The sequence below is a fragment of the Mixophyes fleayi genome, chromosome 11, assembly GCF_038048845.1.
Source record: "Mixophyes fleayi isolate aMixFle1 chromosome 11, aMixFle1.hap1, whole genome shotgun sequence".
In the NCBI taxonomy this organism is placed as follows: domain Eukaryota; kingdom Metazoa; phylum Chordata; class Amphibia; order Anura; family Limnodynastidae; genus Mixophyes; species Mixophyes fleayi.
The window spans coordinates 73,666,330-73,694,116 of NC_134412.1; the positions used below are offsets into that span (position 1 = coordinate 73,666,330).

The 27,787-nt window shown below is 40.5% G+C and overlaps 1 protein-coding gene across 1 annotated transcript; it reads right to left on the bottom strand.

The window, feature by feature from the left end:
• Nucleotides 1–221: 221 nt before the first annotated feature.
• LOC142108006 (tumor necrosis factor receptor superfamily member 14-like) lies at nt 222–27,787 on the bottom strand. The gene is made up of 7 exons (XM_075191701.1): nt 27,548–27,787; nt 18,201–18,282; nt 15,684–15,812; nt 13,468–13,623; nt 6,826–6,916; nt 4,764–4,900; nt 222–874 (listed from the first exon to the last, which is right to left on the bottom strand). Exons 1-7 carry the CDS (start codon nt 27,599–27,601, stop codon nt 789–791), a joined length of 735 nt encoding a protein of 244 aa, XP_075047802.1. The 5' UTR covers nt 27,602–27,787; the 3' UTR covers nt 222–788.

Below are 27,787 nucleotides of genomic sequence, written 5' to 3' on the forward strand. Positions count from 1 at the left end.
AATGGAAAGGGCATTGTCTGTCTGTCTCTCTCTCTATACAAAAATAGATAGAGGTAAATGCACTCAATTATCTACCAAAAAAAGAAACAAATGCTGTGCATAGTCCATATAGTAAATTGCATATGCTCAATTGTTCAAATAAAATTAACAGACTAGAACCAGAATACAAAATACAAACTATAAAACAATTTTAATAGAGACATAGTACAATACACAAAAAGTCCAGAAAAAAAAATATAAGCCTTGATCTTGATGTGGGTTTTTTTTATACTGGATCTACAGAACTGTTCAGACATTCAATTCAATTTCTTGCATGTTTCTCAATTCACCACAACATAGTAATATATATTTGTTGATTAATTTATATTTAAAGAAGGCACTAACCAACTTAATGGAGACCTGGGTTGGGTACGGTATTCCACCACTTGGAATACCGACACAGAGTGTATCGACAAAAAAAACCTGATGAGTATAAAAACGACATAATCTAAATTTAGACTTACATTGACACAGACAGCACAGTCTTCCAAACAGACTGGTATGTGACAGCTGCTAATTCTGAAGCACTTAGTTTGACGTCACAAAAGCACCGGAATACTGATTACCACCGGAAGAACTGCCAGTACTGAAGTCACTGCCTCCCACAATATCAGCAACATCATAAAAATGTAGGAACGACTTAATTACTTTAAAATGTTATTTTTCTTTTCAATTAAAAAAAAAACAAAACACATTAAAATCAGTACTACAGATGATCAGAGAGGTTTATAGGAGTTACAGGAGTAGACTTATACTGAGCGTGTTCCTTGCTCTTGCACTGGTGGACTATTAATTGAGCCATTGTTACGATGTTTCTTTATCTCTTCCATTTTTTCTGTAAGAAAGAAAAGAAAGACGATTTTAAAACGTTTTTACACAAGATGGCAAAAAAATATATCGATCACAATTTAGTTTTATGCAAAGCTACAATGTCCATTAAACATCTTTATGTGTCAGAAACACCCTGGGCCAAGTAACTTGCCAGCTTCAAACAAGTGTTTGAGGTGAGTATGAGAAATAAGTGAGGACTGTTGGTGGACAGTTGTTAAAAGTCGTGCAAAGAAAAAGTTTGTTTGTGAGGGATGACAGTTAACAGAATTAATTATATAGAATGAACTTGGCAGAAGATGAATATTAAACTATTAAGGATTGGAAATACATTCTATGAGATAGAAATATATGGACAGACCTGTGCCCTTTATTAAACCATATACTTTTATTTCAAATAAAAATGAAACAGAATGTGATGTGTTAAATTACAACATCATACATCACTCATTGATCTGTCTAATGGAATACACTGTGCAGGAAGAAAGGAAGAAAGTTCTGTGTGTAAAGCAACTAATGTGAACTACTCTTAAAAATGAATACGTATATGGTAATTATGTTTTGTCTATAGCTAGAACATTAGCATAATGGGGAAATTGCCTCCCGGTTTAACCAGCCACATTGCACCTAGTACTCAAGGGAAACTCCCTGTGCTGCTCCTGCAGAGATATAGTTTTATTGTGTGTAAGTCTTATATGTTCCCCTGTGATTTGTTCTGTTACATTACTTGCTATTTTGTTAGCCCTGTTCCATTTTCTGTTTTTCTCTCATGTCAGTCAAATAATACTTGTCCAAGTGTAATGAAAGGGGGTGCCCCGGCCATGTCAACAAAGGTGAAGCCCACCTATAACCTCCTTCGTCCAGGACATAACGCCAACATGTTCACCCATCACCTTCGCAGTTTTTATATGTTGCCCTATCATAGACTTTCAACAGGACAGTGGGACTAAAGCACAAAATCCAGGCGATAGAAATACCTGTGTAAGCATGTACGTAGCCCCATTATCCTATCCTAGCTCTATGCCTCTGCATTAGCTGCCTTATCGTCCACAGGTCTCCATACCAGCCCCACGAGACAAGTCAAGAGATGTATGTTGTCGCAGTTTTGTTATTGGCTGTGTATATTAGTAGAAGTATTTTGGTAAAATAACTAATGTAGGCACTGGTAGAGCGGAGTAGTAGAAGATCGTTTAGCAAAGAAAATCAGACTATCTGCTATATTCAAATTGTATCGTATGAGTGAAAGTCTGATTCGGGAAAGACCAGTAAGAGGGGAGTTTGCAATAATCAATGCAGGAATATTATTATTTTTAGCAACTATCACGTTAAGTGTCCTATCACAGGACATCCATTTGTTGAGTTACTTGTGTGTTTAAAGATGCTGTTGTGCTGCATGACCCACAATGTGTTAAGATGTGTAATCACATACACTGACCTATGTACAAACTGTATTTGTAGAGAGTGTCACACAATTAGTGTCAGCAATGTTTCAGATATACATTGTACTTCTTCTTTAGATAGGCGTATTAAAGTTAAAACAGTTATATACACTCAGCCCACGTGATCTGGAAGTGAATGTAAAGACAACTCATCTGGGGAGGTCAATCAATATATAGCAGAAAGGTAAAACCACCTGCCGTAAAGGACAAATATTTAACACCCTGTGTGACCATTTGATATGGGAAAAGGTATAATGATGTGTGATGTGTCTTCTCAATAAGGTTAGGAATGTTGCAGAATCAAAAGCACAGAACAGTTTAAAGAGGAATTGAATGTCTTATCATTTGTTTTAATTAACACATGTTTAAACGAAAAATAAAAAACTACAAAGTTTCATAGCCAGCATAAATAGTGTGGGAGAACATTAATCTATGGGGTTGAGCAAGATGTAGTCTATCCCTTGATTCATCAGACAACTGACAAAAGAATGTAATGTGCCACAGCAGCTGGTAATCCTATAAAGGCCAATTACTGACATTATCAGGCCAGATAAATGCAGAGTCCTGAGTGAGACATGTATCATCCAACAACCAAATCATTCTGCTCCCTTTACCTATTCCAGACCTCCCCAGACATACCCACAAGCTTCTCAGGCCCATCATAAGCACAGTCATGTGTCCATTGGTGGCTCCTAGAAATATTCTAACCCTCCCACTATTTCTATGGTGCTCACCCGGATTTGGCAGATGTATGATATGGAGCACATGACCAGCATTCCTGTCTGTTTCCTGTTTGTATTTGATCTGATTTGTCAGTATGATCACTGTTACTAAATGGCTGAGTCTACAATGGCAGCATTTATTTTACTTTATTGTGTCTTCAATGCTTTCAATAAAAATCATTCTGTCTCCTCAAAAAATGAATCACTGGATTTATTTTGTTATTTCTTTACATGTGAATAAAAATTACTGCATCCTAATGCTATGACCCCTGATATACCTGTACACCACCTATTATGGCTTCCTAAATCTTGTAGACCGGCGTCAGTATACTGCTGCCCAGCAATTGCCTTTACTCTAAACTCATGGGATCTGGCTAATAAAAAACATAACCTAGCCCCATACCCTTCTCCCCTGACTCCTATTTGGACTCACCCATTATTCCCACCCGGGAGATCATCTGCAATATCAGGATGGTGGCGTGCACACAAGATAGAACGCTTTCTACATATTAAGGGAGAAACCGCCCCTGCCTCCTTCGACGAAATTCTAGATAAATGTCACCCCCCCCCCCCTATTCATTTTCAATATGTACAAATCTGCAACTTTATTCAGTCACAAACCCGGTCCTCCCGTCTCCGTAGCAGGTCCCAATTTGAACGCCACTGTATACAGCCCGCAGGCCGTAGGGGAAATATCTCAATCATGTATCGTACACTCACAGCACCACCTGATCTAATTCTCGAGCCTCATGAAGAGGCATGGCAACGGGACCTGGGGGAGTCTTTGGACAGCGAGGAGTGGTCTATTATTCCCACCAGAACAGCGAAGGTCTCCATTAATGCAGGTACACAAGAAAACTGCTATAAGATTTACACACGCTGGTACCTGGTTCCAGAAAGGTTGCATCGAATATACCCATCGGTTTCAGATAGATGCTGGCGCCTTTGCGGGGCCAAGGGAACCTTTTTGCATATTTGGTGGGAGTGTCCTGTCATTCAAACTTTCTGGAATCTCACTCTGGCTATAGCTCAAAAAGCCACAGGGATTAAAGTTAGTAAGAAGCCTGCTCAGATCCTACTTAACCAGCCCATCCCTGATATAAGTAAAGCTGAAAATTGCTTAATTGCACACATTTACCAAGCTTCCAAACTACTCATAGCAAGAGCCTGGAAACAACCCACGGCCCCTTCTAAAGCAGAACTGATTAACCGTATTTGGTTTATCTCCTATATGGAGCATATCTCTGCCCTGTTGAATGATTCCTTACCAAAATTTAGGGAAGTTTGGTCACCCTGGTTTAATTGGCAACAATCCTCCATTCCGGGAAATTCTTTATTTGTAACTCTAATAGATTGAGAGGTTAATACCCCCCCTCTTCCCCTCCCCCCTGACCTTTACCCTCCCCTTTTCTCCTATCCCGTTCCCCTTCTCAAAAATACAAAACCACCGCTGCCTTATGATTGTTTCACATTTGATATTTGCTCAGCTTTCTATTTTTCCGTGTTGTTGAAAGTGCTATTTTTTTTTTTCATCACTGTTAAAGTGTCATGACGTTTATGATTCAGATGTAAAGCGTTATTGCTTAAACTGAGTATGTTCATTTACTTGTTTATGCGGTTTCAAAATAAAAATTAAAAAAATAAATAAATTACTGCATCCTAATTATGTTGTCAATCAATGGTTTTACACATCCAAAGAATGATATAGCAGAATCAGTTATGATTGTCGACTTACCTTTCTCTCTAGCCAATACTATTACATACATTGCTACTACTATACAGACTATAACTGAACCAATCAGTGACAGACGACTTCTTCTTCCACATATTGGATCTGATGTTGATGATCCTGGCTTTTTCACGACAGAGCACCTACATAATACAAGCACACAATTTTCATGCAATTTCATTAGTTCAGTTCTGTATTCTCACATAGGGTTAAAGATGAATCAAACCCACATTAGATGGATAATTACACTATTTCACAATGTACCAATTTAGGGACTCATTCATCAGTATTGTGAGACCACTAATGAACATGAGCTGAAAGACACGCACTGCAGCAAGATATGCACGTTATTTAAACCACTCGGGTACAAGGGGTGTGTAAGTAGTTTAAAAATAAAGTTGTTTTAACACATTCTGATATAGTGGAATTTTCCTATAAAGTGTGGCCATCATGCGTTTTTAAGAAAAAGAATGAAACATGGATAATACATCCTTAAAATATGTTAATATAAGAAAAAATAATATTAAATGTCTTATGGTAAATTGTTACTTTTATTATCAAATTATCAAACCCACTTTTAGTGGAGTGAGCAGACAAGCAATATACAGATTGTTGACAAAAAAATATGTTAACCCCTGAGTGGCTTGTGTGGGAGGAAGCACATACTGCGGGGTCATGATATCCGTGCATCAGTGGCGGATCCAGGGGGGGGGCGATTGGGGCGATCGCCCCCCCTAGCAGGGGCTTGCTGCCGGCGGCTGCACACTGTGCAGGTCCGTTCAGCAGTGACAGTGTGCTGCCCGGCTGCTCTGATTGTGTTTTAAACACAATCAGAGCAGCCGGGCAGACACACTGTCACTGCCGAGCGGACCTGCACATACTGTGCAGCCCACGGCAGCCTCAGAAGTCGGAAAGGGGGCGGGGCCTAAATCACCCCCCCTAAAATCGCCCGGGGTATAGCAAAAGTCTGGATCCGCCCCTGCCGTGCATTTGAAGTACAAAGCAAACAAACAACTGCAGATCAGTTTACTGAAAATTTCAACCTGAAGTTTAATAAAAACCCCAGTCAGATACATTAGGTGGGCTGCAGTGTATACACTGCTCATCACAACTGCCAATGCACATTTGTGAGTTCAGTGGTGCAAAGTGCACTGACAATAGAATACCAAGTAGTGGGGGAACGGGGAAGGTGATCCTTCACCAGGTCTCAACAAATGAATAACATTGCAGATCAGTCACTAGCTCAGTTTTGCTGTGTTCCCATAGTACCAGCCATTTCTCTCCATGTTTCCTGCTCATCACTTGGTTTAATTTAAATACCACTATTGTGTAGTAAACTACTACTGAGGTAAATTTTAAAGAGGAAAGATGAGCAATAATAGTAACTGCTGCTTAGTAAGAAGGGTTTGTCATCCAGAAGACAGAAAAAAAATAATTCCAAATAAACTTAAAATGTAAATTGTGGAGCATATAATAAAACATTTAGGGGTCATCTCCTTTAAATTTAATTTTATAATGGCTCAAAAAAATAGTTTTCAAACTATTCCCCATTTGTCCTGCACAAGATCCTATAAAAAAAAAAACATAAAAAGGCACAAGCCATGTACACTCACACCTACATGCTGTGTACTGTTCCAGTGTATAGTAGCAGGAACAGTACACAGCATGTAGGTGTGAGTGTGGGTCTACATATGACGATGTGGTCATAGAAAACTTGATATATGTAGCCCCGAAACCATGTGTCTCTCACACACACACATGCATATATATATATATATATATATATATATATATATATATATATATATATATATATATATAAAAACAGAGTCTGCATCGGTGGCGGATCCAGGGGGGGGCGATCGGGCAATCGCCCCCCTAGCAGGGGCTTGCTACCGGCGGCTGCACAGTATGTGCAGGTCCGCTCGGCAGTGACAGGCAGGGACAATGTGCTGCCCGCCCGCTCTGATTGCGTTTAAACCCCCCCCCCCCCTCCCAATCGCCCCTGGTATAACAATTTCCTAGATCCGCCCCATGTCTGCATTCTCTATCAGTATAGAATACATACTCTGTCCATGGAGTACAGGAGGATGACATGCTCTTATTGCTGAAATGACCAGGCGGACAGTCCTCACACACTGTGTCTGTTCTCATAGTCCCTATTCAGAGTGAGAAGATCATGTTACACGTCTTAGATATTGTACTTTTAAAGCCAAGTTAACATTCTTTGTCATAGATCTTTGCATCTATTTGTAAACATAATATACTGACAGTTTGTAACATTGCTGCATAAAAAGAGGATAAATGAATTGCAATATATGTAAACTCTGCCTTCACCTTATTTAAATTAAGGTGGTACCAAACCTGAAAGAAACATTATTCATCTTAACTTAATGTTATTACTTTGAATGCAGCCTCTGTTTACTCAGAAAAGTATCCATGTTGCTCACTCTTTGTTGGAAAATATATATCAATACAATCATCTCCTTCATCAGCAGTAAATGACAGTAACCATAGGGATAATATAATTCCATGAAATAATGTTTATCCCTTAATATTCTTCCACCATATGAGGACACCAACCGTGAGCATTAAGTTGAGCAGACATAAATATACCCCAACTCAGACTGGTGACCTGTGTGTGCTGCTCAAGCAAAGACACTGGTATTTATTGTATGTCAATAAACCTACAAGCAACCACTGCCGTAAATCAGTAAGGAAGTTACAATGCACAAAAATAAACTTATATAGATTATTTAGCCAAGGGCAGAGCTCTATGGTTAGCTAGATGCTCTCAGCTAAGAAATGAGAGTTTCACTAAGAAGCAATTAACAGAAGCGAGAATCTAATCCAGACAATTTGAAAATTAATTTATTGGGTGACTACTATAACTGAGAAATTTAGTAGTTTTACTATTGTTAGATTAATATTGTGACATTGCCCCTTAGGGTACTGTCTGTGTAGTTTTATTTTATTTTATTTTTTGGGGGGAGGGCAGAGAATGCAATAGGTGTTTTTTAGGTTTCTTGGCACATTATGACAATATTTTGACAGGCTGGGTCAACACCAAAAGTTGTCTCATCCATTAACGTAAAAGCGGCAGGCAAGAACTTTACCTTCTTAGCAGATATTATGATTTATATAATGCAATAGGAACAAACATTCCATAAGCTATGCATGTGTGCTCACGTGTGTGCAACATTTTGGAGGACAGAGCGACTCCATGTAAAGATTTACTGAATTCTCTACAGAAAAAAAAGTATTATTAAACTCATTGAGATTGCTATCCTTCGCAATCTGGCTGGACCAATAAGCAGTATGTAGATTTAACCTCATGTATCCGACTCCCATTGACCTATAGACTGTAAGCTTGCGAGCAGGGCACTCTTACTTCTTTGTCTGTTTTACCCAGTATTGTTTATTACTGTTTGTCCCCAATTGTAAAGCGCTACAGAATATGCTGGCGCTATATAAATAATTGTTGATGATGATGATGTTCCTGCATATAACAAACTGTACTATTGCTGCAATAGCCTCATACTCAAAGTCTATCATATATATTTAAAGTAAAGACTCAAAAATTGCCCATTAATAAATCAAAGGCTCTGTATTATTAAACGTAATAACCAGCGTGTGAACACACTAACGAGGCCAGCCACCCACTCGATCACAAGACTATCTAAGTGAGGACTATGTGAGCATATTAAATGTCCCCAAACAATAGCAGGAGCCTCCAGGTAGGTTAAGGCCAATTTCAAGGAATAAAGGGAGGCAGATGGGGCTAGATACATTTCCAGCAGGATATAATCGTTTCCCACAACTATAGTAGGGACAAATAAATTTCTATAATCTGGGTCAGATTTAACAAGATGTACCTGGAATCACAGCCTTTTATGAACCAATAAAGACACACCTCAGGTGTATGAGGTATGATTGGAGCGCTATGACCAAGCCCCCCCCCCTCCATGACCTTTGCAGTGTGGGGACAGCCTTCAAAGTTAAGTCTACAACAGGCAGTGTATATCATGGGTGTATCTAAGAATGAGAAAATCAATGTACACTTATGAGGGATCTTAAGATCTCTAACATTCCAGGCCAATAGAGGTAGGAAATATATAGCTATGTACTAGCATGATGAAGGACTACATTCGGACATAAATATAATGGTAAATGAGGCTGCTTGACTTGTGTTTACAAAATCAAAAACAAACACTAGATTACTGACACTAAGGCAGAAACCTGCTATCAATAAATAGTACAGGATATGGATGTATGGACTAGGACACCAGCTCTCGCTGCCATAGGGCAGTAGCCAAGCAACAGAATGGCTGACTGTCTGGCCCAGCACAGCATCCACATAGTATGTGGTATGAGGTAAGATCTCCAGAACTTTATGACGAGCACAGCTGCTAAGCCATCCAGTCTTCAGACCTTTAATTTGTAACTGGGATAACAAATAAGTGTATAGAGACTGACACATAGTGCATTAGGGTCAGTAGGTCTGCTCTACACAGAGCAAATATGTTGCTCGTGGAGGTAGCAGGGGGCACATGAAGGAGATTGAACATCTCTGTATGAAGCAGCTCCTGGCACAGATATGTCCGAATAAAAGTGCACTTCATTGTGACCAGCGGGTCATGTTTCTGTGGTTATAGCTGTGTGTACAAAGGGCCAATGAGCACTAAGAATGGCTCTCTAACTGAGCAGACAGACAATGACTGACAGGCTGACAGACTTGTAGAAATGCACTTTGTGGATTCATAGACAGGGACAGTGATATCACAGCAGCTGTACAGGTTGCAGTCTCAGCTCTCTGACCTGCATCATGCCCCACTGTCCAAAATATATGGGTGAGGTTTCAGCTGTATGTGATGGAGGGCACTGGTAATACGCTACCTCTTCAACAGAGCTGGAGTTAAATGTCAGGTAATATCTTTTTACTGTCATTCTTCATATTGAAACATTTTAATTTTGAGTTGGTTTTTCGAGAGTCACTAATCTGCAGTGATACAAAATACTGTGTCCCAACACTGGACTCTGAATATGATCATAATATTCCAGTTGGTTTGAGGAAGTTAGCAGCTGACCTTGCCTGACTCCACAAATACACGATACACTAAGGACTGAGCTACACGGGTGTGTGACTGGTCACAAAACAACTGTAGTTGAAAAAGCGCATGTGTCCCGTTGGGCAACATGAAACAGCTGGTTCCCTCTGGGACTGGCTACATGTTTTACACTCTCTTCTAGCAGTCACTGACCGATGCAGTATGCTGTGCCTCTACAACCTGCCCGCTCCCACGGAATGTCCGGGAGACTCCCACATTCCGAGTAGGTCTCCCGGGAGTGTCGGCCATTCTCCGCATCCTGAACACTTCCTAGTGAAGTGTGCAGGATGGGAGTCTACATGCCCCGATTCACATCAAAGAAATTGTATGCAAATAACTATCAAACCTTTAAAGCATTTTTTTTTTTTTATTAAACTACAACCCAACAGGTTCTCTTTAGGCACAAAAAATAAATATACTTACTCCAGCACGCTATCTTCCCAAAAATAATGGGTAGAAATATTATTTTCACTGAAAGAAATTCATCACAAAACATGTAAATTGGTCTGGTCATTAATAAATGTTTTTAAGCGAATCACTTCCCCAATTAGTAATCTGTATTTAAAGTATTTTTCATTACTGTAATGTGTGTCAAGGACAGCACAAAAAATGTCCAACTTAGAGGAATAAGAATAAGAAGTGAAAATAAGATTAAAATCAGAAGACAACAGAATGAAATCAAAAGAGTAAAATGAAAGTGAAATAGCAAGAAGGGGATTTCTCTCCAGGGACTAGAATATATATTTACTATACACTGCATCAGGCCCAAACCTTATGCAGGATGCCACCATATGCAATCCTATGTCAATTTACAGCTTTGTGATTTAATCCACTGCCCACATGATCTCCAGATACACTCTGTTATGCACGGTCTACTGCTTGATGGATACATTTATGCTACCTGTGATCTTCTATGCTGCCCTTTTACAATCATTTACCAATAGGTCACATTTGGCATAGAGGTGACTCTACTCTAAATTATTTACTATAGCTTATTTCAAAGTATACCATTATTATAAAGCTGCTGGCTGTTCCCAATTACCAGCTAAGGTAGGGACTGTTATAATTAAAAGCATAGTTATTTCCTGCTTTTGTGTTATTCTGCTTGGGTTGGCTCTAGTAGATGAAAGCAGCTTCCCGATATCCAGCCTTTACCTAGCAGATGATTACTGCACCTTTGTCAGTCTGCTACTTGAACCATTAAATGCAGAAGCCGCCTCACATTCAAGAAGTCTTAATGGATACTCAGCAACTTTCACAAAATTAATTGAACCCTTATACTATACCCCATATTTCTTACGTATCTCATCCCTTGTTCTGATGTATAGAGGAAGCAGTAAATAGAAGACTCAGAGAAAAGTGCATATTTTATTTTCTATTTTGGCGTGTTTCCCCTAAATATTGACTTAAATGTGATACAATAGGATGCCCTGTTGGGAAATGTTTGTGCGTCCAGTTAAAAATAAAAAAAATGTATCAGCCTCCAATCCAATATTCAAATGGTTTAGCTGGCACGAATATGTCACAGTGGGCTCCGGCAGAGCACGAGTAGCCTCAAGTATTTCACACCCTCCCTCCCCAACAGCCCTCATAGAGGATCCCCAACCTAATGAATAGGTTCTGCCTGTGTGTCATTTGAGCCACCTAGGTATTAATATGCCCCCATCTGGGGTATTATGAGAAAGACCAATGTGTATATTTTATTTCTGCTTCTTAAAGTTACGTGCATGTTATAAGATCGCTTTTATTCTGTTGTTACCCTTTTGTTTGTCCCTTCAACTGTGTTTGTTACCCTTTCTTTTTTTGTGTACCCCATTTAACTTTGCAAAACTCAATAAAAATTTATTGAAGTAAAAATAAAAAATGTTTATCCTTATTTAATCCAACAGTTCAAAATGTGAGCCATCTGAAATTCAAATTCAACAAGTACTTTGGGTAGCAAAAGGGCTAAAGTATAAACATTTAGCTAGATGTATTAGAATGGCTACACGGACATAAACATTTGTTTCTCTGTTAACCATAGTTCATTTGACCTAGTTTATTGATTTTCACTAGATCAGTAGACATTACGCCTCATTTACTATGTGCAAAATAACAACGTCATGTACCTTCATTTCTTATACAAAATAAAATTACTGGGAGATAAGAATAAAACTCTAAAAATGAAAAGTTATAATTATGTCACTGGCACACCTAATATAATTAAATCAAAATTAAAGGAACATAATTTAAAACTTTTTTTTTTCTCAAAATCAGGATTTAATAAAGATTGTTATGCATTCTCTGCTTTCAAAACTAAGCCACTGCCAAACTAAGAAACCAGACATGCAATACGAAAGCGCTGAGTGTAAATCAATATATTATGAGGATTGTGCACACATATATCCTGAGTACTGCGTGACATTATTGAGGGCAGGGCCGGACTGACATTTAGCCATGAATTGTGGCTTTGCAAGCATCCCATATCAATGTTCACAGAGATTGTGGTCGAAGAGATGTATTGCTTCCCTGACCCCTCCAGTACGAGACTGGTTAAGGAGCATAGACTACTCCAATCTCCATATAAATTCAGAGGGGGGTGAACTAAATTCAATTGTATCAAGGTGACTGTGTAATATAGCGGTAACGTTGGGCCTGATTCATTAAGGATCTTAACTTGAGAAACTTCTTATTTCAGTCTCCTGGACAAAACCATGTTACAATGCAAAGGGTGCAAATTAGTATTCTGTTTTGCACATAAGTTAAATACTGACTGTTTTTTCATGTAGCACACAAATATCAACTTTAAATTTCAGTGTACAAATAAGCTATCAAGTATTTGTGTGCTACATGAAAAAACAGTCAGTATTTAACTTATGTGCAAAACAGAATACTAATTTGCATCCCTTGCATTGTAACATGGTTTTGTCCAGGAGACTGAAATAAGAAGTTTCTTAAGTTAAGATCCTTAATGAATCAGGTCCGTTGTCTCTGCCTCGACTATCTTCCGAGCCATAATGGAGTTTAAAAAAAAAAAAAAAAAAAAGTAGTCTTATTGGGCAATATCCTTAGCGCTACTAGAGCTGCAATTGCTCAACATGGGAAATTTCCCTGCCCCGCCTTTTTCTGTAATAATCGATAAAAATCAAAAAGGCTTCGTCATGGAAACAATTGGGTTCCTGTACTCCACCTATACTTCATTTCCTATAATCAAATGGCTCGACTGGAGCAATTATTACACGGAACACTTAGCCTCGCGACCTTCCTCCTCCACCGGCTAATCGGACCGGCTCTATTGCTATGTAATTTGTGTGTACATTTTTCAGATATACTTAAATAGTAACGTGTTCCCCCTCCCTGCTCTCTTCCCTCCCTCCATTCCTGTTTGCTTGTGCTTATTGTCTGAAAAGGTAGTCTAATCTAGAGTAGGCTTTGTGTGGGCCCAAGTAACGCGTATAAGCCTTGGCTGTATTATTTTGGACCCGCCAAGAATCATAAAAACCACGTAGCTAAAGCAATGCTAATAGGTCCCTGGCCTCACAGCAGTGACAGGTTTCAGTCTCACGTTTAGATGCAGTAATTATGCATATTAATATTTAGCTAACAATGTACGGTTGTCTTACCTAATGCTTTAATATATTGACCAGGTTCACATGTTCTGTATTGTTGACATAAATCACATTGCAATGTATCATCTGCAGAACAGAAATAACCATCTGTGCATTGACATACGGCATCTGACGTGTAAGTACATTTGCTCTTTACCACCAGTCCAGCACCTAAGGAGTATACAGATTATAATTTATTTGGGGATTCAAAATATTATTAATAAACTAACAATAAACCTGGGAGAAACATGTTTAAAATGTACCATAACACATTACTAATACATAAACTAAGAGGATCATATGCTCTCGATAGGTCGAGCATTTTTATATGAACATTTGAATATATAAGTATGTGACATGGTAGTGTGCCTCATGCCTCAGATATAGCACTAGTTCTTAGTGAATTGGAGGATGGATTTCCATGAATATTGGTCCAGGTCACAAAATAGCTGCCTCCACAAATTGCAGCAGCAGCCAAAATTATTATTTCAAATAATACTATTCAAGCATGTTATATACTGGTTGTGTATATTCCACATGGCGAAGGTTTTGGGAACACCCTGTATATCGTGACAATATCCCTTTTGCCATGCCCATGTTTTGAAACCTGGAAGTAGACTACAACACGGACAAAATGCACTGAAAATCTAACACTGAACCCCCACAGCATCTAAAGTACTTACCAGACCACTAAGCTCCCTTGCCAAGTAAACACCTCCATCAGGAAGCAGAATCGGAGCATGTGTTCCATTGCACCCGATCTACGTACCACGGTGGACCTCTTTGATTTGCAATCACATTACAGCACGCAGCATACAAACAGTGTATACCCCTGCACCAATCTACCAAGCTGCAATCTGCGCTACAAAACGTGTGCCCTTGCAGTGCTTTGAGACCTTTGAGACTAAACATTCTTGAGCTTAAGCATTTGAATTTTTTTGCATTTGTATTTATTACATTAACTACCCTAGACCACTAGAGTTGTTTATTGAGCTATACGCCAGAGCTGTATACTTTTCTATTCTGTTTCTCCTGTTTCTGCATTCATTCCATCTACCTTCCAAGCTATAAACACTCCTAACATTGCTTTCTATCTCTCTACTCCACCACATGGAGCTATTTACAAACCTGAGCTATAAACACATCAGAACTATATCAGCTACCCTGCGTGTCTGACCCACTCACCCCCCCCCCCCCCTCCCCTCTCCCCTCTTTTCCTTCTCTCACCTACAGGTTAACTAGCACATATATGAAGGGAACCACAAGACAATTAGGCACACACTACAAGGAAACCAGATACATCCCTACAAGGACAATTGATACATCCTTCATCTACAGAAGACCTCAAGTACAACAGACCCAGTCCTCAAGGAGAACTGGCACATTGCGACAAGGACAACTGATACATCCTTCATCTACAGAAGACCTCAAGTACAACAGACCTATTCCTCAAGGAGAACTGGCACATCGCTACAAGGACAACTGATAGAGCCTTCATCTACAGAAGACCTCAAGTACAACAGACCTATTCCTCAAGGAGAACTGGCACATCGCTACAAGGACAACTGATAGAGCCTTCATCTACAGAATACCTCAAGTACAACAGACCTATTCCTCAAGGAGAACTGGCACATCGCTACAAGGACAACTGATAGAGCCTTCATCTACAGAAGACCTCAAGTACAACAGACCCAGTCCTCAAGGAGAACTGGCACATCGCTACAAGGACAATTGATACACCCTAATCTTATGCATGTAAATATCAACTTTCACCCACACTCTATACACATCAAGCACGGGCGATTTGCTATACTCAGTTAGCTCCCACGTCCGTCCTCCCCCCACAGCTTCATTGGGCAATGACATTGCCAGACCCCACTGTAATTTGTAGTTCTTTTAAATTCCCCCTTCGCCACCTGGTCTTTTTTTCCCAGTGTGATATGTAGTCCCCACTTCATCCTGTTTTGTCTGTGCCTTTGATTACTGCAATATCCAGTGAGCTTGTGCTCAGACTATCATTAAATATGGTAACCTGCAATAAACTCCATATTGTTTTTACTTCATCATCAAGTCGTATTCCTGTGAATTCCTAACACTGCCCTTGTAAAGAGTGCTGATCAGGCTAAATTTATTTTTATGAATCTCTGGTAGCCTATTTTGTCACAATAAGTCACTATCGCCAATTGCTGAAAAAATGTAAAAACTGGTGTACAAAAATACAGATTACTTGCCAATATCACAGTCTCTACATCTCAAACACTTAGTCTCGCCATTGGGATGGTCCATGTACGTTCCTTCAATGCAAGGTACACAAGAAGTACTACTTATAGCTGTCGTGCAATGTACACTTACAACATTACCTAGGAAAAAAAGAAAGAAAATAATTAACAGTATGCACCTAGTATACAATATTATCAATTAAAACTTCCAATGAAATAGGTTGATCCCTATAGTGTATCTCACAATATTTCCAATTAGGAATTCTAGACATTTTATGCCACGTGCAACCTGGTTCACAAGGATGACACGCAAACCATCCAAACCATGCTCTTAAATCAGGAGACTTCTAAGTAACGAATCCGGACTGTCCAACTTAAATCAGGGCAAGGAGAATAGTTTTAATCAAATAACATATTTGATAATGACAAAGAAAATACTTTTTAATCATTGTTCACTACGGAACAATTGCTTACATTATCCATATTATTATTATTCTAAGATTTTATTGAGCAGAGATCTCATTCCACCGCGCTCTATAACCCAGTAACACTTAGACATTTAAATGTGCTTGCTGTGACTCAGCAATCATGTGAGAATATTACTTCCAGTGCGGTTTAAAAAACCCAAACATTTAAGGCATTTTGAAAACAGCTGGATATAAAGCAGCAGTCCCCAGTATTGCGAAAAATTCACCCTCCCCAGTGTGTCATTCATTGGAATCACAGGGGCTGCTCCTTGCTGTTAATGTTCCTTGGGCTCCATAGTTCTTCTCATAGCTCCAAATGAGAACCGGGGCTGTGCAATGTTGCGCTTTGCCAGAGTTGGTGGCAATGCTATTTAATTTAAAGGGTCAATGCAATGTAATTGAAAAGGGTTGACCGTCATAAAATGACTTTTATTTATTAACGTGGACATGTCATACTGAAACGTCAAACAAAAGTAGTACAGAAGCCAGGGACAAATATACATAGTTACATACAATTTCAAATAAAAAATACAGATTGCTAGAAAACACACTTTTGTTATCCAAGATCCAACCAATGTTGCTACCCATTCTCTCATCCTATCCCACCTCTACTACTGCAATCCCCTCCTATTTGGTGAAAGAGTTAACGGTAAGATTGTGTTTGTTGAAAAGGAATGTCAGATGAAACAAAGCAGCTTCTGTTTAGAAAAAGCTTATTTAGTTTTTGAGATTTGTACTTTGCTATATGCTGGGTCATTGCCATGGAAGCTTTACAGCTCTCTGTTACTTGTGGAACCAAGGCCGTATGATGTATATAGGATAAGGCACCTGCTTATTAGAGAGGTATTCTAGAAATACGTTATAATATCATTATACCCACATCTAATGTATTCTGCTTAGCCTTGAGATATGTATTTTTCTATTCGTTGACATAATGCCATATATTATACGTCTGCGTGATTGTAATATGTCTATGAAATATGAACTTCATAACTGTCTGAAAATCAAATTTCTTACTGATACCAGAGCTGTGTGTGTGTTGCACTTTCTCTCCGGCCGTATTGATATACCTTATCTGATCACTGACCGCTCAAGAAATATCCCTATCATTGGCATTGTCCTCACCCATCTGTCCCCGCTTCAATCCGAACTTAATGCCGTGACAAGACTGAGCTTCCTCTCTCATATTCTGCAACACTCTGCAAATCCCTGCACTGCCTCCCCATATTCCCCCCACCAGTCCAATTAAAATTACCCTCATCTATAGAGCCTTCAAAACACCACCAACCCCTCATACATCTCAAACCTCTCCACTAAATACCCTCTCACACCCTATTAGATCTACCTCGCCTCCTCTCTGATAATCACCCGTCTACAGGACATAGACTCATCTGTATTACTTACAGTGGTACACCCTCACCAGTGTCGGAGCCCTACTCATTCCTCATATCTTAGATCTGCTCTTTTCCCGTTGTATTGCAAGTTCTTTCATGAGCAGGGTCCTCCCGGGCCTTTAACTTTTACATCTCCATTTTGTCTACCTGATTAATGTATGTTGTCTCCACTGTCTGGTGATAGTTGATCACATAATTGAGTGACTTAAAATATGATTAGATATATAGGTGGAAGCATTGTGTTATGCATTACACAGGGTAACAATCTTCATAGTTTACCCCAGGAAAGTTAGGCTTTGGGATGTACTGCCCAGATTTTAGATCACTAACTGTAGGTCAATGACCCTAAAAACCAGACATTTTAAAATTATGCTGCCACTAAATATTGGTGAACACCATTTTCCAAATGTTAAAATAGTATTGCAAATAATTTAACAAATATTCTTTAAACAAAAAAAAGACCCCAAAAAAACAAACAACTAACCCTACCTACCTCCTTTATTCTCAACTTATCATTAGACAGCTGTAACTGTCTAAGCAACGTGCAGGGTTCTAAATGGTTGTCATGGACTGTACATAGGGGATAGAGGGTGTACAGTATATCACCTAGAAAGGTGCCCTATACACAAGAGCTTACAATCCACATATATAGTATTGTGTTCACTTACCTGGTGGGCACATAGGACAGCACACATCATTGATATAATATTCTCCAGGATTACAGCAGAAAACTATAGTTTTTAACATTGCCTGCCAAAAAGAAAACAACATTATAAAAACCATGCAAATATTCAAATACTGAAAATACATCGTAAATTACTCCTTATTAGGTGGTCATGAAAAAATAAAATGCAAACACACTGATCATACCCAGTCACCCTGGGCCAACCAGATCTTCCAGCCACTCTGGACATTCACACAATGGCATCCTAGCCTCCCTGTACAAAAACAGACACTGAAGTCAGCGAACATTTTCTTCTGCATAATTGGAATAAAGACCATTTTGAGTTTAATCCTTTTACAAGGGGAGCAAATGCAAACTCTTCAGCACACAGCCACAGTTGATAAGCATAAAACACTTGCACTGTAAGCACTGAAGCACCACAATTGTGCATGTTGCGTTTCCTCTTCTGAGCTCAACACAGCTCACATACACTCACTAAAAGAAAAGCCGCCAGCGCAACCGATGACAGCGGCGGCTGCTTTTTATTATGCCCAAAACCGGGCTATACTTAACGGTTCTCAAATGCAACCTCAATGTTTTGCTTAGGCTAAAATTCTATAAAGCTCTATAACATCCGTGCAAACATAAGATATTTCTAAGGATATTTTAAAAATGTACCTGAGATGCACTGCCAAAAACACTCTTCCTACCGTGGGGAATGTTTTAACATTATTTTTACTATGTAAACTTTAACAATTTGATCATAAATATTTGTGCTTGTCTTCAAAACACCAGTTTTCTTTTAATGTTTTTGATAATCACGGTATATCCCTTTTTTTTTCTAAATATGGAGTTTGTGACCACACTCTTGTAACTCCCAATAGTAACTCCTCTCCAGCTAGCATCATATAATTCCCTTGGTGTCTAATGAAGCTGATTTTTACCAGGGCAATACTTGCCTTGGAAAACTGTGGCCAGATAAAATGTGGCCCAATTACAAAAGCATAGCTATAATGATTTTCACAATTCTGATAGAATTGATGTTTAGTGGAGTGTAGCAATTGGTCAGCTGAGCATGTATTATAATATATTTGCACTAAAATTCCTTTATTAATACAGAGTACATTTAAAAGTAGCTATATGGCATCACAACATGTCCCCAACTAATCAATTTCTTCTTGTTTGCTGCATCTTCACACCCTTATTGGACCAAGTTTTTTTTTAATGTTTCTGGTGACCACAATATATCCCTATATTTGCTAATACAAATCTTTGGTTTCTAATATTTTGGTACAAGCAATCCCTGTCTTATTAAGTTTTAATTTGTCAGGATTATTTAAGGATATGAGTAAATTAGAATGTTTAGACAGGTCTAGGCTCACATCTAAAATGATGAAGCAACAAATAAGAGTGTCTAATGATAAATGAACACTTTAAGTTGTAAGGCTACATACACATGGGCGTTCTAAGCTCCATCTATGGAACACTGCCCTGTGCAACATTTAAAGTATAGTGTAGGCAACATAAACAAATACTAAAGAAGGGATCATTGTCTGTCTGTAGAAGGGAGTCACTGAATGATTAGAGGAGCCCGATGATTAATTGTTCACTTAAAGGCTGTAGCTGTTCAAAAGTTAATTGCATATGGGAACTAACGTGATGGACTAAGGGGGTATATATAGGGGGTCTTCCTCCTTAAGGCCCAATGTCTTCAATAGTATATGGGGCACAGAGGGGTTGGGGGACCCTCACAATTCAGGAATTCAAGAATCTGCTGTGCTTATATTGATTGGAGATTCCGGGCATCTTCTCTCCACTTGCTCTAAGAGGCCGGGAATCGACACTTCCTAGGTGATGTTAGGAGGTCAACCTAGGATCCCAGTCCTCTTCTCCCTATTCACAAAAAGAATCTGAGTTTCTGATGCCCATCACCCTTCATACCCATAAAGGACCCCAATCATTACAAGCTTTCTGTCACGGTTACAACAGGAGTACAGCTAGGAGTCACGAATATGGTGAAAACACTCTGTTTATTTGCAGAAAAGTATAATCAGCAGGTAATCGAGAGCAGTAGTAAATACCAGGTGCAAGCTGATGCAGGAAATAGGAGGTGAGGAAATATTCCAGACAGCATGCACAGGGAAATGCACGGATAAGTCCCAGGTACAAATAAGGAACAGGTCAGCAGATGGTATGCTGAGATAGATCCCAATGCAGCATACAATCACAGGAGCAAGGCAGGACGAAGAATCCACAGGTTGCAACAAGGATATGACATCACAGGATGGGACAACAATAACCAGCCCTGTGTGCTGGGAGTAACAGGTATATAAAGGGAAAAAGAGACCACACCCAGGTGCATGGAATAATTGGAGAACAGAAAAGTTACCCCTTAAAGCACAAGAAATGCACAATAGCAGCACCTCTGGACATCAGAGGTACTGCTGCAAACACATAAAAAGAACAAATACAAATAATAAAGTCCAAAAGGTAGGAGCTGCCAGGCGGATCGTGACACTTTCGTCATCAGCCGGGAACTTCATACCCGCCAATTTAGTCTCTGAACTCCATTTGGCCACTCAGGCTTTGCCACAGCCCTTGGCATTAACTGCTGTTGATAGTAATCGAGTCTCTAATGGCTCAATCACTAGTAAGACCAATTCCATTCAACTGTCAGTAGGAGTCCTGCACTCTGAATGGATTAGCTTTCTAGTGCTCCTGCAGTCTATCAATCCCATTATTTTGGGTCTCCATTGGTTGAGAATGCCTTCACCACAATTTGATTGGATACATGAACAAGTTATTTCCTGGGGTCCGTCCTGCAAGGAACGCTGCCTGAAGTCTATATGGCCTCCTGGGTCAGCTATTACATGTCTCACCACATCCTCGTTTGAGATTCTGCCTGAGCCTTATTCCGAATTCTTCAATGTCTTCAGTAAAGCTGCGTCTGAGTTTCTGCCTCCTCATTGACCCTGGGATTATCCTATAGATTTGATTCCTGGTAAAAGCATTTCCAAAGGCAAGGTGTACCCTCCCTCTGTCCTTACCCGAAACCCAGGCTATGTCCGAGTACGTGAAGGAGAACCTCAAACGAGGTTTTTTTCCCGGAAATCTTCTGGCGCGGGGGTTCTTCTTTGTTAAGAAAAAGGACAGTACCCTTAGACCATGCATTGACTACTGTCAACTAAACGCAATTACGGTAAAAAAAAAAAAAAATCGCTATCCACTTCCTCTCATTCTTGAACTCTGTGACCGTCTCCGTGGGGCACAGATCTTCACTAAATTAGACCTAAGAGGTGCCTATAATTTGATCAGAATTCGCCAGGTGAACGAAAGAAAGACCACATTTAACATTAGGGACAGTCACTATGAATGCCTTGTAATGCGCTTTGGGCTTTGTAATGCATCGGCGGGCTTCCAAGAGTTCGTCAATAAGTTCTTCCAGGACCTTTTATACCAAACCGTAGTCATTTACTTGGATGATATTTTGATCTTTTCTTAAGACCTCTCATCCCATCGCAACTAGAGATGCTCAGACTCGGTTCTCCGAGAACTGAGCCCATCCGAACTGAGCAGATCCGAGTACAGAGGCTAGCCAAAAATTAGGCAAATCATCATCGTTACGATGTCGGATCTCGTGAATTTTGGATTCTATAAGTACCGCCCTCCACAGCGATCCAGCACCATTTCACAGAGAGATACAGAAGGGGTTGCATGTTTCTTGGCAGTCTCTAGTGCAGTTGGGCAGTGTCACAGCTATAAAAGAAAGAGGAGGGGTAGCAGTGTCTCTAAAGTCTCCAGTGATATATGGCTCACACAGAAACAGGAGAGCTCCATTTCTCCATTGCTAATTGTCATTGCTGAAATAAAAATAATAGGAGAGTTGGCAGTGTTTACGGCTGAAACAGAAATTCAAATAACAGGGTTGGCAGTGTTATTAAAAGTTTCCTGTCACATTTTACTGTGCAATAGCGCATACAGAAACAGGAAGGGTGGCAGTGTCCTTGTCACTATCCAGTCATGATGATATAAATCCCTCTATCATGTGCTAACGCCTATGTTCAAGTGCATAGTGGTTTTAAGTTAGGGAAACAAAAATGTAAATAAAAAGCTTTTTAAAGAACAAAAACACCACTACAATAAAGGTGAAAGTTTACTGTAGAAAAACATAAAATTGAGAACATGCCATTCTACCCAAAATATTACCAAGCATACCATCATCAGCTAGCTCCCTTCTCTCAGTTAGATCTCAGCACCTGCAATCTACACTGTCATCATAATCACCCTTATCAGTGTGTACATCATCCTCAAACAATACTAATTCATCTCTGCTGGAATCCACCATCACAGAAGTCTCTATATTTTGATGTAATTGCCGGTTATGGCCTTCCTCATGGATTTTCTAGTTCATTTTACGGCAGAGCTGTCACGATTTTTGGGAAATTATTTTACACCAGACCAAATGTCAAAATGTTGTGCAGACTCATCTGCATCACCACTGGGAAAGCTACGTTTTTGCTTAGCAGCAATTTCCAGAGAAAATGAAGGAGGAGACGTCATAGTGTCATGTACCCCTTGAGCCGTCAGCTTGTTGTCACCACTTTTCTTTTCTGTCACTGCTATATGGCAATATTTCCTAGATGTGCTATGAACTGCCATGTTTTTGTGTCGTTGCTCCTTCGTTTAGCATACAGCCAGGTCGCTGCAGTCTTTGGTCGAAAGTGTATAAAAATAATATTGTGACCTGTGAGGTGTTCAAAATTTACTGGAAATTTGTGTTTTTGAAGTTAATAATAATGTAGGAACAAAAAGAGCAAAATTATGTGATTATTTTTATTTTTTTTAGAAATACAGATCCAAAACCAAAACACGCAAGGCCGGTTTTGCCAAAACCAAGACACAAAGTTAATCCTGATCCAAAACCAAAACACGGGGGTCAGTGAACATCTCTAATCGCAACCATGTTGAGGCAGTACTCAGTCACCTACGGAAGAATCATTTTTACTGTAAACTAGAGAAATGTCTTTTTGAATAGTCTCAGGTACCCTTTCTTGGATATCTGATCTCTCGCACAGGCCTGCAGATGGATCCGAGCAAAGTGGAGGCTATTCTCAATTGGCTCCAACCCGTCGGTTTGAAAGCTACTCAAAGCTTCATTGGTTTTTCTAATTATTACCGACAATTTATCAAGAATTTCTCTATTCTTATTCTTCCCATCGCCTCTCTTACCCGTAAGGGAGGAAGAGTCAGATCTTGGCCTCAGGAGGCTATCCTTGCATTTAAGGCCTTGAAACAGGCTCCCTCTTCCACTCCTGTTCTGTGTCAGCCGGATCAAACAAACCCTTTCTTTTGGAAGTTGATGTCTCTGCGGTAGGAGTAGGGGTGGTACTCTCTCAAATGGATTCCTCCGGTAAGCTCAGACCTTGTGGGTTCCTGTCTAAAAAATGTTCTCCTAATGAAGCCAATTACTGTATCGGAGACAAGGAATTGTTGGCCATCAAAGTTGCCCTTGAAGAATGGCGTTACCTATTGGAGGGAGCTCTCTTACATTGTTTACAGACCATAAACATTTAACCTACCTACAGTCTGCTCAATGCCTTCGGGCACCAAGAACTTCAGGGCTGATGCCCTTTCTCGGTCTTTCGACCCCTCTGACTCTAATTCTTCTCTGGTATTCAAGCCCATTATTACCCTGTCTAAAGTTTTAGCCTTGACCAAATCCTTTGTCAAAACTCCTCCTATTGGCAGATCTTTTGTCACCACCCACCTGCGCACATGTCAAGGTCTTGACATGGGCTCACAAGACTAGGTTTGCTGGACATGCTGGTATCAAGAAGACAGTGGCTCTCCTTTCCTGTCTCTATTTGTGGCCTTCCCTGGTCGCCGATGTCAAGAAATATATTTCTGCCTGCAAGGTTTGTTCCAGACACAAGACCCCCAGACGTTCACCTCCAGGTCTCTTCCTTCCTCTCCCTGTACCGAAGTCTTGTTGGACTAGTGTTTCCATGGATTTTATCACTGACCTACACCATGGCTACATTTCCATATGGGTTGTAGTTGACCGTTTTTCTAAATTTGCTCACTTTATTCCTTTGAAGGGACTACCATCCGCTCCTACGTTGGCTCTGCTCTTTATAAAGAACATTTTCCATTTTCACGGTTGTCCTCTGGAGATCATTTTGGACCGCGGGGTACAGTTTGTCTATAAATTTTGGAGAGCGTTCTGTAAAAATTTAGGCATTAACCTGAAATTTTCTTCTGGGTATCACCCGCAGACAAACGGCCAGACCGAACGATTCAACCAAGACCTAGAATCTTATCTTCTTCGGTGCTACTACTCCAAGCGCCAATCCCCGTGGAGCGAGTTCCTACCTTGGGCGGAGTTTTCTCACAATAACCATCAGCACAAGTCCACTGTCTCCCTTGTTCATTCTTTTTGGAAAACGTACTGCGTTACCTACTCTCACAGAGCTAACTGAATCTTCAGTGCCAGCAGCTAAGGGTATGGTTCGTGATTTTGCCCAGATTTGGTCCCAAGTACAGTCCAAATTGCAACAATCTTCAGACCTCTACAAATGTTTTGCGGATGGCCACCAAAGAAACTTTCCGGTTCTCCATGTAGGGGACAAAGTATGGCTGGCGACCCGCAACCTTAAGGTCAAGGTCCCTTCCATAAAGCTCTCACCCCGCTATATTGGTCCTTTTCCTATCTCTCAGATAATCAATCCTGTTACCTATAAACTCTGAGTACCTCCTTCTCTCCTGGTACATAATAACTTTCCATATGTCTTTACTGAAGCCACTTGTCCTTAACGAACTTACCCGGGGTTCCTCTCCTCCTATTAAGACTGTCCAGAGCGAAGAGTTCGAGGGGGAACAAATTTTAAAATCGTGCCTACTTAGAGGCAAGGCTCAATTCCTGGAGCACTGGAGGAGTTACGGCATCGAAGAGAGATCTTGGGTTAAAAAAGAGGATCTTCACGCTTGTCTCATGAGGGAATTTCTGAGGAATCAAGCCACCCGTTGAGAGAGAGAGGGGGGGGGGAGAACTGTCAGACGCTGTTCCCGCACTCTTCAGTGCGGGGGATAGTCGCCTCTATTTGCCGCTTGGTGCGTCCCATTACTAGACAACGGGAAGCACCTCCGGTTTTTGGGGTCTCCGTGCACTCGCATGCGCAGGGATGATCGCGTCCCGTTGCATGCCCGGGCTTCCTGTCGGCGGTCAGCTGATTGCGACAGCCGAATCATCTTTCACTCCCTTCTATTTAAAGAACACTCTGGCACCATTAGCGTGCCAGGGTATTGGTTCAAACGAGCTCCAGCACTTCCTGTTTATATGCTCCATTGCGGTTTGCTGACATTCTTCTGGATCCTGATTTGGTACTGCACAGTCCGTTTGGTTTTGACCTTCTGCTCGTCCTTGACACGTCTCCTGGTTCTCCCTGTGTCCTGCACTACTGTTTGGCTCAACCCGGACGGTCTGACTATTCCTGTCTACAACTCCACCGCGCTGGTAACTGATTTGGAGAACCGCGACCTGCGCATCCCACTCAGCGAAGACCAAACCTCCTTGCGGGGGTCCCTGATAAAGTCCGGGGGTGTGTTAGAATCCGCGCCTACCTTTTCAGTTGCGAAAATACCAGACAGTGCCTCCTACGGTGTCTATAACCGTGACAGGGGTTGATCATTTTAAACACGCTTTTTCTTTCTATTCCCATATGTCTCTCTGTTTTAATATTTCACCGCTATGGACCAAGGATTAATAATGTGCTCGTGGGTTAATCATATCATTTTAAAAAAATATATATATAATTAATAAAGGTGTAAAACCAATGTATTTAAATATAGTTGTCAAAATAGGATAGGAGTGCCTTCTTGTAACCATGTCTTTTCTTCTTCATTAATGTCTACCAATGGGAAGAGCACCCCCTCACCTTAATCAATAATGACAATATAGGGATGAGGATAATACTAACCTTGTGCGGGTTTGTTTTGTTATCTTCAATGAGCATTAGGCAGTTGTCTAGGCTGCCGGGCTCTGGGGGGGCGGCACGGTGGCCGGGTACCCAAACTAACAATGTCTCTGAATGAGACATTGTTAGTTAGGCTGTGCGGGCGGTACTATTGTCCGCCCACTATTTCCCCAGGCCGCTGGCTGTTCCTATGAAAGGCCGGTGCGCGGCTCATGACAGTGTTGTGAAGTTACGACGCTGCCAGCAGAGAGGAGCAGAGAGGCTCAAGGAAGAAAAGAAGAAGCAAGAAAGAAGAGAGAGAAGAGGAGATGCGAACAAGACAAGGAGAAAAGAAGAAAAGGTAATTACATTAAAACGGAGGGAAAAGGGGCTAGAGAAAATGGGGGGCAGAGGGGGCTACAGTAAATGTTGAGAGAGGGGGCTGGAGAAAATGGGGGGCAGAGGGGGCTACAATTAAATATTAAGAGAGGGAGCTGAAGAAAATGGGGGCTGGAAAAAATAGGGTAGAGGAGGCTACAGAAAACGTGGAGAGAGGTTGCTGGAGAAAATGGGGTGAGGGAAAAGGAGGCTGGAGAAAATTGGGTTGGGGAAAAGGGGGATGGAGAAAAAGTGGAGATAGAGGGCTGGAGAAAATGGGGGGCAGAGGGGCTACAGAAAACGTGGAGAGAGGGGGCTGGAGAAAATTGGGGGAGAGGGGACTACAGAAAACCTGAAGTAAGAGGACTACAGAAAGTGGTGGGGAAGGGGGCATGTGCGACAAAAGCTGATGGGCAGGGAGACGTGTTAAAAAAGCTGGCTAGGGCAGGGATGCATATAAAATAAAAGTTACTGGGCAGGGGGACATGTGAGAAAAGCTGGTAGAATGGAGATGGCATGTGTGAGAAAAGCTGATGGCCAGCGAGGGGCAGGTCACTATGTAAGAGGTGATAATTTGCTGGCGCTATATACATAAATGTTGGTGATGATGATAATGAGCCCACAATGTCTGCGTGTATTCTGAAAAAAGTTACACAAATAACTACTTGCTATTTTTATATAGGGGGAAACTTGCATTTTACAGTCATCTCTCAATTATATTGGAAATATGGGAAGATAGATATGCTCTTTACATTTTGTAAATGTAAAAATACCAAGGTCATATTCTCTAAATACGATCCGGGATATAACTGCTTTATATGAAAACAGATGGCTCAATTGCATTGGCTGAAGATAAACAACATTGTATTGTGAAAGAATAGGCGGAGCAATACATAATCTCCAACGAATATTAAAACCTACACTGTATTCAAACCCGGATAATCGCAGACTATACAGTACAGTTAATAACGTTCTAAACAGCAGTCTCCATATTCTACATGATATGAACCCAGGAACTCACCAGGTACAGAATTATTATCAGGAAACTCATCTCGGCGCTAATCCATATTTCCATAAAGTCCTGCGGTCATACAGAAGTACTCGGTGCCGGCTCCCCGGTAATAATAAGCAGGCTGTATATTAACATGATCAGCTTCGGTCCTCAGTGCTCTGAACGGAAAATGTACCCGCAAAAGTCAAATAATTAAAAAGTGAGAACTTCACCTTCCTGCTACAAGTAGGCGCAGCACACACTCGCATG

What these genes read in the sequence shown, in the direction of transcription:
- LOC142108006 (XM_075191701.1), bottom strand. Translation starts at nt 27,601, where the DNA reads ATGGAAATATGGATTAGCGCCGAGATGAGTTTCCTGATAATAATTCTG. An exon ending in CTGTCCTATGTGCCCACCAG is followed by an intron (nt 15,813 to 18,200) that starts GTAAGTGAACAC and finishes TTTTTTTCCTAG; the next exon opens with GTAATGTTGTAAGTGTACAT. An exon ending in TCCTGTACTCCATGGACAGA is followed by an intron (nt 4,901 to 6,825) that starts GTATGTATTCTA and finishes TGTATTATGTAG; the next exon opens with GTGCTCTGTCGTGAAAAAGC.